General features: G+C 53.0%; 6 protein-coding genes across 6 annotated transcripts; 4 read left to right on the plus strand and 2 right to left on the minus strand.

The window, feature by feature from the left end:
* The first annotated feature begins 89 nt into the window (after window positions 1-89).
* Window positions 90-1,992, plus strand: BO88DRAFT_372176 (Zn(II)2Cys6 transcription factor domain-containing protein). Its single transcript, XM_025704229.1, has 4 exons — window positions 90-183; window positions 237-1,031; window positions 1,077-1,351; window positions 1,396-1,992. The coding sequence occupies exons 1-4, from the start codon at window positions 101-103 to the stop codon at window positions 1,923-1,925; spliced, it is 1,683 nt and encodes a 560-aa protein (XP_025559132.1). The 5' UTR covers window positions 90-100; the 3' UTR covers window positions 1,926-1,992.
* Window positions 1,993-2,113: 121 nt separating this feature from the next.
* BO88DRAFT_407537 (short-chain dehydrogenase/reductase) lies at window positions 2,114-3,168 on the plus strand (the record flags this gene model as incomplete). The annotated part of the gene is made up of 1 exon (XM_025707460.1): window positions 2,114-3,168. Exon 1 carries the CDS (start codon window positions 2,235-2,237, stop codon window positions 3,165-3,167), a length of 933 nt encoding a protein of 310 aa, XP_025559133.1. The 5' UTR covers window positions 2,114-2,234.
* A 177-nt stretch (window positions 3,169-3,345) lies between these two features.
* Window positions 3,346-4,221, minus strand: BO88DRAFT_437913 (uncharacterized protein; the record flags this gene model as incomplete). Its single annotated transcript, XM_025709648.1, has 2 exons — window positions 3,346-3,587; window positions 3,654-4,221. 2 exons carry the CDS (start codon window positions 4,219-4,221, stop codon window positions 3,346-3,348), a joined length of 810 nt encoding a protein of 269 aa, XP_025559134.1.
* Window positions 4,222-5,216: 995 nt separating this feature from the next.
* Window positions 5,217-6,978, plus strand: cpa1 (carbamoyl-phosphate synthase (glutamine-hydrolyzing) CPA1). Its single transcript, XM_025707461.1, has 2 exons — window positions 5,217-5,346; window positions 5,475-6,978. Exon 2 carries the CDS (start codon window positions 5,576-5,578, stop codon window positions 6,935-6,937), a length of 1,362 nt encoding a protein of 453 aa, XP_025559135.1. The 5' UTR covers window positions 5,217-5,346; window positions 5,475-5,575; the 3' UTR covers window positions 6,938-6,978.
* Window positions 6,979-7,277: 299 nt separating this feature from the next.
* Window positions 7,278-8,775, plus strand: BO88DRAFT_446208 (kinase-like protein; the record flags this gene model as incomplete). Its single annotated transcript, XM_025710269.1, has 3 exons — window positions 7,278-7,341; window positions 7,395-7,925; window positions 7,988-8,775. The coding sequence occupies 3 exons, from the start codon at window positions 7,278-7,280 to the stop codon at window positions 8,773-8,775; spliced, it is 1,383 nt and encodes a 460-aa protein (XP_025559136.1).
* Window positions 8,776-9,066: 291 nt separating this feature from the next.
* On the minus strand, window positions 9,067-11,076 carry BO88DRAFT_138166 (tannase). Its single transcript, XM_025701430.1, has one exon. The coding sequence runs from the start codon at window positions 10,903-10,905 to the stop codon at window positions 9,157-9,159; it is 1,749 nt and encodes a 582-aa protein (XP_025559137.1). The 5' UTR covers window positions 10,906-11,076; the 3' UTR covers window positions 9,067-9,156.
* Between the last annotated feature and the right edge of the window lie 261 nt (window positions 11,077-11,337).

Consider the following 11,337-nt stretch of genomic DNA (forward strand, 5'->3'; position numbering starts at 1 on the left):
AGGCTCCGCTCCGTTCAGCCCCCATGCCCGCATAACAGCAGTAGTTTATCTTGTCTGACAACGAGTACAATGCCTGTGTAGCCGTGTAACTTGAGTCAAAATGCCAACCGTACGGGCTTGTACAAACTGTGTTCGAGCAAAGACGAGATGTGCCCTCAGTGGAGCCTCCGGGACATGTGAACGGTTGGTCCGCTCTTATTGATAGTATATCCTGGCGATGCTGATAGTTGCGGAAGGTGTGTACGCCTTCGGAAGACCTGCCAGCCATCGCCTCCTGTGCGTAAGCGCCGGGTCGTGGCCAAAGCCTCTGCAAAAGATGTCCAGAAGCTTGAGGAGAAGCTGGACGGGTTGTACAGTATCCTGCAGGGCCAGACGGGTATGCTGAACGGATCGAACCCGTCGGCCCAGGAGCATGCAGTTCCAGCACCTCATACGGACGAAGCCGTATCGCTGTCTGTATCTCTACCACAGAGCTTATCAGGCGCGACATATAGTCCAGCTGCTCCTTTCGAACAGCCTCGAGCAGCTTCTTACGAGCCTAACGATGATGACGCCGAGGTGTACTTGGCTAGGTTCCGCGCCGACTTTATCGGCCATTTGCCTTTTCTCGATATCCCAGGCTCTCAAACCGCCCATCAGCTGCGTCAGAATAGTCCGCTGCTGTGGCTAGCGATAATGACTGTCGCATCTACGCGGACAACGCAGCAGATGGCCATGTCCAAGCAGATGAGAGAGATATTTGGCCGGGAGGCGTTCGTAGAAGGCACGAGATGTATAGACTTTCTGTTGGCGGTTCTGGTATACGCTACCTGGGATCGCTACTACGCCCTTGACAAGCCGCTTTTCACTAGTTTGATGCAGTTGGCTATTGCCATTGTGTATGACTTGGGCTTAGACAAGCCACCGGCGCAGGACCCTAGTCTCCTGCTTAGCTATGACCTGAAGGGGCACAATCGGCCGTCCCACTACTCTCGGCTGCCTACCATGCCGGAACGCAGAGCTTTGCTGGGGTGCTTTCTTGTTAGCTTCACGTAGGTTATCTCCACTTGGGAATAGATGCTGTCTGACATCTTAAGGTCGAATGTGTCCCGAAACGGCGAGCCACTTCAGTGGACGCCCTCATTCGACGACTGTCTTCGTGTATTCGAAGAGCAAAAAGAATCAACCAATGATACCCTGCTGGTGCAGCTTGTCAAACTACGGCTCATCACAGGAAAGGTGATGGACGCACCAGGGACGGGGCCGAGCGATACTCACTTCCTGCGGCCATCAGCTCCAATATATCTGCAGTCATTTCAGAAGCAGATTCGCGAGTTCCGATCACAAATACCTCCTGAACTCACTGACAACAGTAAGCTCCTAACCCCCATCGAATACCCAGCTAACGGCACACAGAGATCCTGCAAATGGAGCTATACAGCGCAGAAATGATGATCTACGAGATCGGCTTCTCATCAGACCCAAGTATATTTCCTCAGCAATCTAACCAACAATTCGAATGTCTCTGTGCCTGTCTCCATACTATCAGGTCCTGGACCGACACCATTCTCGCCCTGCAGCCCATCGAATACGTCGGGCTTTCGTGCTTGATGTGCGCCAACATGGCACGCAGTTTCATCAACCTCTATCGTCTCACAGTCTGCGACTATCCCGTCTGGGACCGCAAGCTAGTGCGGGAGACAATAGATGTGTCATGGGTACTGGAGACGGCGGCACAGCGGTTCACGCAGGTCAAAGAAGCAGCTGGACTCGATCCGGACGGCACTCATGAACTTGACTTCTTCATGATCATGGCGGCAAAAATGGAGGCTATGAAGGTGTCGTGGGACACGGCGGTGATGCCGTTGATGGATGACACGTGGGAGCCGACTTTGGATGATTTGGACTTGTTCTCTAGCGAATTCCGCAATATGTGGAGCTGGTGATTCTCTGCAGAAGGAGAACAGTAAGAATACACGCTATTTCAATCCTTACCAATAAGCACTTTCTCATCCATTTGCCCACGGAGGAATCTGAGGCATGGTCCGGTCCATCGGAGCGGAGTGTCATAGCTCCTACTCCGATCCACATATATCCAAAACCCTTAGTATATCCTTCCCATATAAAGGGAGAAACCATGTCATGGCTATACACTCAATTTCAATTCCAATCATCTTCTTACCTTTCTCAGTCCCCCAACCTCTTGACCCTACATAACATCTCATCTCCAACAATACCACCACCACCACTACAACATGCCCTTCCACCCCACCACAGACATCCCCGACCTAACCGGCAAAACGATCCTCATCACCGGCGCCAATAGCGGTCTGGGCAAGGCCTCCGTGCTCGAATTCTCCCGGCACAACCCATCCCAAATCTGGCTCGCCGCGCGCAACCTCACCAAAGCACAATCCGCAGCGGACTCAATCAAACAACAAGTCCCCACAGCCCGCATCCATCTACTCGAACTCGACCTCTCCTCCTTCTCCTCCGTCAAGCAAGCCGCATCGGTATTCCTCTCCACCGCCACCCGCCTCGACATCCTCATGCTCAACGCCGGCGTCATGGCCGCACCACCGGGAATGACCCCCGACGGACGATACGAAGTGCAATTCGGAACGAACTTCATGGGTCATGCGCTGCTCACGAGGCTGTTATTACCTCTCATGGAGAGAACAGCGAAGCGGGATGACGCTGGTGTAGGTGGTCGTGTGAGGATTGTCGCTGTGGCGTCGCATGGACAGCGGTATGCGCCGCCTGGGGGACTGCAGTTCGAGACGTTCAAGACGAATGGGGAGAGTATGGGTCCGTTTGCGAGGTATGGGCAGAGTAAGCTGGCTGTTGTGCTTTGGGTGAGGATGTTAGCGGAAGTGTATCCGTGGTTGACTGCTGCTTCGATTGATCCGGGCGTGGTGGGCACGACGCTCGGGGATGGGGCTACTGGTGCGCCTGGGTATATTCGGTTTTTGTTCAAGGTGGCGTTGGTGTTGAGGCTTGCGGCGAGTTTGGAGGTTGGGGTTCGGAATCAGCTTTGGGCGGCGGTGTCGAGAGAGGTGAACAGTGGGGAGTATTATGATCCTGTTGGCGTGCTGGGGAAGTCGACGTTTGGAAGGGATGAGGAGTTGGCGAGAAGGTTGTGGGAGTGGACGAAGGGGGAGTTGGATGGGTATTTGGGGAGAGATTGAGGTGGTATTTGTTGCTTGGTTGTTTAGTAGTTTTGTGGTTTTACTTCTCTGATATGGCTCAATGTTGCACTGTGTAGTATGAAATATATATCAGACCGAATTGTTGCTCTTAGCTATCGTATTATAAGATGCAGCTGTATTTAATTCTCGAAACACTTGATAGATGGATTGATATAGGTCAATCTTCATACCTCCTCCCATCAGGATACCCCATATATCCCTCCAACTCCTTCAAATCCGGCATCCCCGCTGGCCCAGGCATATACAGCATATTCTCCCTCTTCGACGTCCCATTCCACCAGAGTTCATTCTTATGCAGCGCCTCCATGATCTTCGGCGCATCAATATACGTCCGTATCTCGACCATTTGATCCTGATACCACTTTGTCACCCACACATTGATGATATCGAATGGGTCTCCTGCACATCATCAGTATACTTCGTCCCTCAAATATACAATATACTAAAGAATGGAAGTGATCATACCAGAATTCATAACCCCCTTGAAATTCACCTCCTGCACCGACCATTGACTCTCACACCCCCCAATGATCGCAACTGGATGGATCTCAAACTTATCGGCATGATCCATGAACAATACACTCACTCTTCGCAATGCATTCACATAAAAGTGCAGCAGATCGTTATAGTGTCCCGCAATCGGATGGTGTCCTACAACAGTGAAGCTAACGTTCTTGTGGATAAGCGTGAAAAGCTTCGTCATGTCTTTTTCGAGGATCTTGAATGAGTCCCAGATGTGGGGTTGCGAGACGTAGGTGCAGTTTGTCGAGGGATTCTCGAAGTGGAAGCCCTCGCGAGGAGGGTCTGCAGGTGACGGGGGGATTAGACCATCGCCGGTGCAGGGGTGGTCGTGGTTAGGATCATTGGGATCGATGAGGCCGGTGCCGTTGCAGGGGGGGTCGTCTAAGGGTTGAGAGTCTGTAGGAGAGGGGAAGAGGAGGGTTTGATCATTATTGGTGTTGATGTTGCGGTTGGGGAGGGCAAGGGTGAGTGTTAGGGCTGGGAGAAGGAGGATTATGAGGATGAGGTGCATTGATGTGTTATCTCGGAAAGATATACTAGTTTGATGTTTATAGTTCTGATGCATGAGATATAGTTCAATATATGTTTCTACTGAAGTTTTATGTATTGGTCTGATCAAGTCTCCGAACGTATAATCTGCCGGGTATCACGGTCATGCAGAAATGAGCCGGTGCTGCATTGGATAGCTCTGTGGCAAGTTCGGCAGACTGTCCGCAGCTGGTTGGCTCCTCTGGTTACAGATGCACATTAGCCTAGGATGTGTGTGAGCAATGCGACGACTCAATTGGTTGTCGAGTATTAAACGTCTTCCTTGTGCTGACTAGCGGTGTAACATTCGGCGCCAACTTGCATTTTATATACCATCACCAACTACTATCCAGCAGTAGTGGTTGTATACCATGAGCTGGAATAACCCCAGCATTCTTAATTGTCGTCCGGGGATAGACTATTTATATTAGTCAAGAATATGCCGGAAAGAGAGAATGAAGCTATCAGTTATGTAAAAGTTAGTCACCAAGATCTGCCATACTTGGGGTTATCAGAACCACGAAACCCACCAAGTGGAGAGACTTACATCAATAGTGAGTCATGGCGAGTTCTCAGTGGAAGGGAAGGGAGAGCCCGCCCCCTGTTTGGGGCAGCCATGGAATGGCTGGGCAGCTGTTCCTGTTGTTGAGCTGCACTAATCCTTACTGTTCAGAGGAACTGGGGTTCATTATTGAAGAAAAAATGGATCCATCAAGTGAAGGGCGCGAGAATCGGCGGAAGAGTGAGTCAAGGGAATGAATAAAACCCTGCCAAAGTTGGCCTCCCCGATAGCGGACTGTTGAATGGCCGCCCTCCGATTGGCCGGACACGCACAACCAAGTCGGTGAGTGAGGAAAGCACGTGCCACCCGACCGGGCCGGCACACTTTTTCCCTTCTTTTTTAATCTCTTGGTCTCTCCCTCTCTTTCTCTCCCCTTCCTTTCTTCTCCGTATCCCAGATTGCTCCCCCCAGAATCATCAACGCACTTCCATGTCTAACTAATTAGACCCCCTCCCATCTCCAATCAATCTTGTATACCAATCCTCAGTGACTGGTAACAGCACAGTCGCGCTTATGCGTTTGGCACCTTCCGTCTTCACTTCTCAGGTACGTTGTCTCACTATGGGTTCACATGGCTGCTCCGCATTCCCCTCCCCGCCACTATCGTCACTCGTCATGGCTATCCCATTATCGAATTGAAAGGCATTGATAGAATACTAACATGATATCTGTAGGACTACATCTCGGATCACCTCTGGAAAGCTTCCGGAAACTTCTGAATCCACTTCACATAATTCGCCGTATTCTTCTCTCACATCAAATAAATCCAATCACAATGTTCGCTCGTGTGTTCAAGGCCATGCCCGCCAGGGCTCCTGCCTTCACTTCCGTGAATGCTTCTATCCAGTCCCGCTTCATGGCTACCGTCCGTCAGGGACGTCCCGCCACTGAACGTGCCACTTTCACGATCCGAGATGGCCCCATCTTCCATGGAAAGTCCTTTGGAGCCCGCTCCAACATTTCCGGTGAAGCCGTCTTCACCACCTCTCTGGTCGGATACCCCGAGTCCTTGACCGACCCCTCCTACCGTGGTCAGATCCTGGTCTTCACCCAGCCTCTGATCGGTAACTACGGTGTCCCCTCTGCCGAGAGGGACCAGCACGGTCTGCTCAAGTACTTTGAGTCCCCCAACCTCCAGGCCGCTGGTGTCGTCGTGGCCGATGTGGCTGAGCAGTACAGCCACTGGACCGCCGTCGAGAGTCTCGGTGAATGGTGTGCCCGTGAGGGTGTGCCCGCCATCTCCGGCGTCGATACCCGTGCCATTGTCACCTACCTCCGTGAGCAGGGTTCTTCCCTCGCTCGTATCACCGTCGGTGAGGAGTACGACGCTGACCAGGATGAGGCCTTCGTCGATCCTGAGCAGATCCACTTGGTCCGCCAGGTCAGCACCAAGGCTCCTTTCCACGTCAGCGCCGCTGACCCCCAGTGCCACGTCGCTGTGATCGACTGCGGTGTCAAGGAGAACATCCTGCGTAGCTTGGTCAGCCGTGGAGCCAGTATCACTGTGTTCCCCTTCGACTACCCCATCCACAAGGTCGCCCACCACTTCGATGGTGTCTTCATCTCCAACGGCCCCGGTGACCCGACTCACTGCCAGGACACCGTCTACCACCTCCGTCGCCTGATGGAGACTTCCCAGGTGCCCATCTTCGGTATCTGTCTGGGTCACCAGCTCCTGGCTCTGGCCAACGGTGCTCGCACCATCAAGCTCAAGTATGGTAACCGTGCCCACAACATCCCGGCTCTGGACACCACTACTGGCCGCTGCCACATCACCAGCCAGAACCACGGTTATGCCGTGGATGCTTCCACCCTGCCTTCCGACTGGAAGCCCTACTTCGTCAACCTGAACGATTCTAGCAACGAGGGTATGATCCACAAGACTCGTCCCATCTTCAGCACCCAGTTCCACCCCGAGGCCAAGGGCGGTCCCCTGGACTCCTCTTACCTCTTCGACATCTACCTGGACAGCGTCGTCAAGTACAAGAACCACCAGCTGGCGTTCCACCCCAACCGGAACACCGTCCCCAGCCCTCTTTTGGTTGACCTCTTGGCCAAGGAGCGTGTGGGCGTCCAGCCTACCATTGGCATGCAGAACGTGGCTGCCGCTGCTGCTGCTGCCGCCGCTGCCGCTTAAATGGAATGTCATTTGGAACTGGAGTTTGGGTTTGGGATAGGTCGGAATATCTTTGGTTGTACATGATTCATTCGGTTTAGTTTGGGTACATTCGGTTTAGGAATATATTTTCACTTCACACATAATATGTCCACCCGTACTTTTCCGCTCCATAATAATGTAGATAATGAGCTGCCATTCCCTCGTACCTGAAGGATGATAAAGTCCAACATGAGATCCCGTGACGTTTGTCATCCATGATTGGTCCAAGAGCGTGTAGAGTGAAGTGGTTTCCAAACGTCGTTACAGTCTTTGTGCCCATGCCTGCAGATGTTCACACGTAGTACTTGCATTCACATTAATGTCCGATCCCACAAGCAAGTATGGAGTCTTGTTTCACACCAGCCTTGTGTCCGCAAGACCTCGTTGATGTCCAGCTTCACTCCCCCGAAGTCACATAAGACGAACCCGGATACAGACGCGTCCAACGAATGTCGAACGTCAACCATAAGACCTAGCAAGCCGCAGTACAGGCTAATTGAAGACGTCGAAGACCTGCACAGATACTGCCCTGGAGGATACCATCCTCTAGAGATTGGAGACGAACTAAACAAGGGTCGATATCGACTGGTCGACAAACTCGGGTATGGAGGATACTCGACTATATGGCTAGGCCAAGACCTACACCGGGCCAGATACGTGGCAGTGAAAGCCATTACCGCTGATGCTAGCACCTCTACACCTGAGGCTAGTCTTCTATCATCTCTTGGAAACTCGCAGCAACCTGGTTCGGGACATGAGATCATCCCACGACTCTTGGATGAGTTCTGGATTGCCGGGCCCAATGGGAAGCATAGATGCATAGTTACTCCGTCGGCACGTATGAGCTTGTTTGATGCCAAAGAGGCATCGACGTTTGGTCTTTTTCACCCGGATGTTGCGCGATCAATCGTTGCTCGGCTTATTCGTGGGGTCACGTTCCTTCATAGCCAGGATATTGTACATGGCGGTATGTGATATGTATGGATGTGTATAGCTGGATTGGTTAGCTGACTCCAAAAACTTCTCAAGACCTCCATCTCGGCAACATCCTAGTCCAATTCCCTGGGGAAGTGATCGATACCCTTTCCACCGCAGAGCTATACAAGAAATTCGGCGAGCCATATTCCGAAGCCGTCATTCGTCTCGACGGCAAGCCATTATCACTATCAAATAACATACCCGCACGCGTGTTCATCCCCAGCTGGTACGGCGTTCACAGTGACGATATAATTCTCGGGGAAGAGAAGATCCTCCTCAGCGATTTCGGAGAATCGTTCAACCCACACGAAACAGCCAGATTCTCTTCGAAGACTCTTCCTCTCCTTCAGCCACCCGAAGCTAGATTCTCTAACGAGCCGCTCTCCTTCCCCTCGGATATTTGGACACTTGCCTGTGCCATCTGGGAGGTCTTCGGCCAGCGGCCTCTATTCGAGGCCTTTTTCGCTACTCCTGACCGTGTGACCGCTGAGCAAGTAGAAACCCTTGGTGTTTTACCTCCTGAGTGGTGGGAGAAGTGGAGCGGACGACGCGAATGGTTTGATGAAGAAGAGGGTGAGCTGGATTTGAAGAAAAGGTCTAGGGGTCCGGATGGTGTGCGTATGTCCTGGGATCAGAGGTTCGAGAACTGTATACAGGAGCCTCGGGCTCAGGCGGGCCTAGAATTTGTGTCGGAGACTGAGAGGAGGGCGTTCAGGGCGATGCTTCTGTCGATGTTGGCCTTCAGGCCGAATGAAAGAGCGACAGCACAGCAGGTTTTGTCCTCGGATTGGATGAGGGATTGGGGACAACCGGCTCTCGATAGAGCTGGAGGACGTTAGAACCTGAGATGGAGAGGATTATAGATGTGATCAATATACGTGATGTTCCTGTTGTCAAAGCCTCGAAAAGGTCGCCGAACATACTAGGTTAGGGGTGAGCGGCCTTAGTGCCAGACTTGATTGAGTACATAGAGTAACTGGTACATGCTAGCAGACCGATTGAGCGCCCTTACTAAGTAAAGTGGCGGTGTCCGGAGAGAAACAAGGCTATGGTCGTTCTTGGAATTTAGGTACTACTCATTATAGGTGCATACATACTACTACTGTGATATATACACTATACTACAAATGCAGAGATCTCAGTCAGACATACATGGTACACAATAGTATACATTCGTCACTAAACATACCCCCTCATCCAACTAACTGCTTCCCAAATACCTAGTATAGCGGCAGGTCATAAGCATCGAAATCGTACACCCAAGTCTGGTACGACTCCTCATCAAAGACACAGGTCAACTCCGTCCCGTTGTTCACGAAGTAAGGTCTCAACGGCCAAGCACACAACTGCTGAACCTGACCATAGTTCTCACCTTCCTGAACCGTAGCATTCAAGCGATCCGGCTTCTGGCCGTTCTCCACCCAATCAAACAACGTAGGCAGAGTGCTCTGCGGCCAGCCGCCATTGGGCTGGTCCGTGCTGTACGAGCAGTGTGCAGCACCAGGGACAAGGTACAGACGGTTCCAGTCATTCAAGGCGTCGGAGGACTCGTTGAAGGAGAGGGAGGAATACATCGTTTTACGGACGGATTCGTGGTAGTGAACCGAGGAGCCGGTGGGAATACTGGGGTCGGATTCGCCGTGGACGTGGATGATCTTGCCGCCGTTGGAGTGGAACGGGGTCAGGTCGGGCCAGGTGGTTTGCAGGACGTCTTCGTAGCGTTGCCAGCCCAGAGTCATCCATTTCGTCATGACGTCGTAGGTAACGTTGTCGAGGGTGGAGAGGTTATCAACGTCGTAGAGTTCGAGGAACTTGGCGACCCATTCGCCACCCAGGGAGGTGATGTCCAGTTCCCAAGAGTCAGTATCAGAGTTGTATTGCGTTTCGGCGTCGTCGAAGGTCGCGCTGGGCTGGTACCAGATGTAGGCACGCTTGCCGTCGAGGGTCTTCAGGCCATCGAGGATCTTGGCAGCAACGGCGGCGCCTTCTTTGGTGACGGTGCCGTTTTGGGCTGGGGTGGTGTTGCTGGTAGAGAGACGTTTCTTGAGCACAGTGGTGGTGGTTTCGGCGGGGCAGTAGTAGGGGGCGCCGATGGTGGAGTTGACATTGAAATGCAGCTTGCAGAGGTCGGTGCGGGCGACGACGCCGTCCTTCTTGCCGTCAAGGGCGTCGCAGGCAGCAATGGTCATATTGTTGATCTTCTCGAGTTCGCAGGGCGGGGGGTAGTAGCCCATGGTGTATTCGACGAGACCAGGGTAGAGGTGGTTGGGCTGCTGCTGGCCGTAGCGGATGGCAGGGGCGCCGATGACAGCGCCGTCCCATTCCTCGCCGAAGCGCTGGACTTGGGACCAGCCCTCGCGGCCACCTTCGGAGCAGCCCTGGTAGTAGGCGTAGAGCTTGGAGGAGCCAAGGTCGAAGAAGTTCTTGGTGAAGGCCTTGCCGACGGCACTGAGTTCGTAGTGGGCTTGGTAGCCGAACATGTAGAGGGCCTGGCGGTCGATGGTACCGTTGGCCTTCAGGAAGACGGCATCGAATTCGGTGGAGAAGCTACCGAAACCACCGTCTGTCTGGCCGGAGGCAGCGCCGTACATGACACCGCCGGGCAGGTCAGCGCCGTCGCCGTTGATGGCATAGCCGAAACCACCGGTGGAGAGCCAGCGGTTCTTGAAGTCGGCTGGGGCAGGGAGCCAGAACTGCAGCAGGACCTGGTCATCGAGCCCATCGTGGGTGTAGGCCAGGGTGACGTTACAGAAATCGAAGGTGGAGGCAGGCCAGAAGGCTGTGGAGGCGGAGCTGTAGTTGTAGACCGGGTTCGCAGTGATGGAGGTGGTGTCCACGGTGATGCCCATGAGGGGGCTGCTGGGGGCCACGGAACGAGCGTAGGAGGATGTGCAGACATCCGCCAGGCTGGTGGCCTGGGCAAGGGAGAGTGTGGCCGTGCCGGCCAGAAGGCTCATCTTGGAGCGCATTGCAAGAGAGTGACTGAAAAGAGGGACTTTCAATGCGTGGAAAGAATGTGCTTGCCGCTGTGAACTACTGGGCAGATACCAGCTGGCGGTCAAGTGGTTTTATATCATTTATGAAATCGACAATGGCCGTTGCCTGCTTCGTAGTACTGTTTTTATCGTCATGGTATCCCGCCAAAGCCATGCAATCGTTGTATCTAGATTAAGGAGGACAAGCATCATCGACCCACTACGGACATCCGTAATCAAGGGAAAGACAGGATGAGCCATTGGTCAAGGGAGAAGATGTACGCGTCCCCTGGGTTCGAAAGTGAAATGCTTAGTGACTGTCCCGCGGCATAGATCGTCAGGCACCGTTCGTGTCATCTGTGGACCGGTTAGCTCGGGATTAACGGGATGAAGAGGACGTCGATCGGCAGCGTATTTGCTTACCAT

Source organism: Aspergillus vadensis, assembly GCF_003184925.1.
Source record: "Aspergillus vadensis CBS 113365 unplaced genomic scaffold BO88scaffold_25, whole genome shotgun sequence".
NCBI classification, from domain to species: domain Eukaryota; kingdom Fungi; phylum Ascomycota; class Eurotiomycetes; order Eurotiales; family Aspergillaceae; genus Aspergillus; species Aspergillus vadensis.

Excerpts from the sequence above, each read along its gene's own strand:
- BO88DRAFT_372176 (XM_025704229.1), top strand. The coding sequence starts at position 101 with ATGCCAACCGTACGGGCTTGTACAAACTGTGTTCGAGCAAAGACGAGA. Across the intron at positions 184-236 it reads GCCTCCGGGACATGTGAACG|GTGTGTACGCCTTCGGAAGA; the intron begins GTTGGTCCGCTC and ends TAGTTGCGGAAG. Across the intron at positions 1,032-1,076 it reads TGCTTTCTTGTTAGCTTCAC|GTCGAATGTGTCCCGAAACG; the intron begins GTAGGTTATCTC and ends TGACATCTTAAG.
- BO88DRAFT_138166 (XM_025701430.1), bottom strand. The coding sequence starts at position 10,905 with ATGCGCTCCAAGATGAGCCTTCTGGCCGGCACGGCCACACTCTCCCTT.
- cpa1 (XM_025707461.1), top strand. The coding sequence starts at position 5,576 with ATGTTCGCTCGTGTGTTCAAGGCCATGCCCGCCAGGGCTCCTGCCTTC.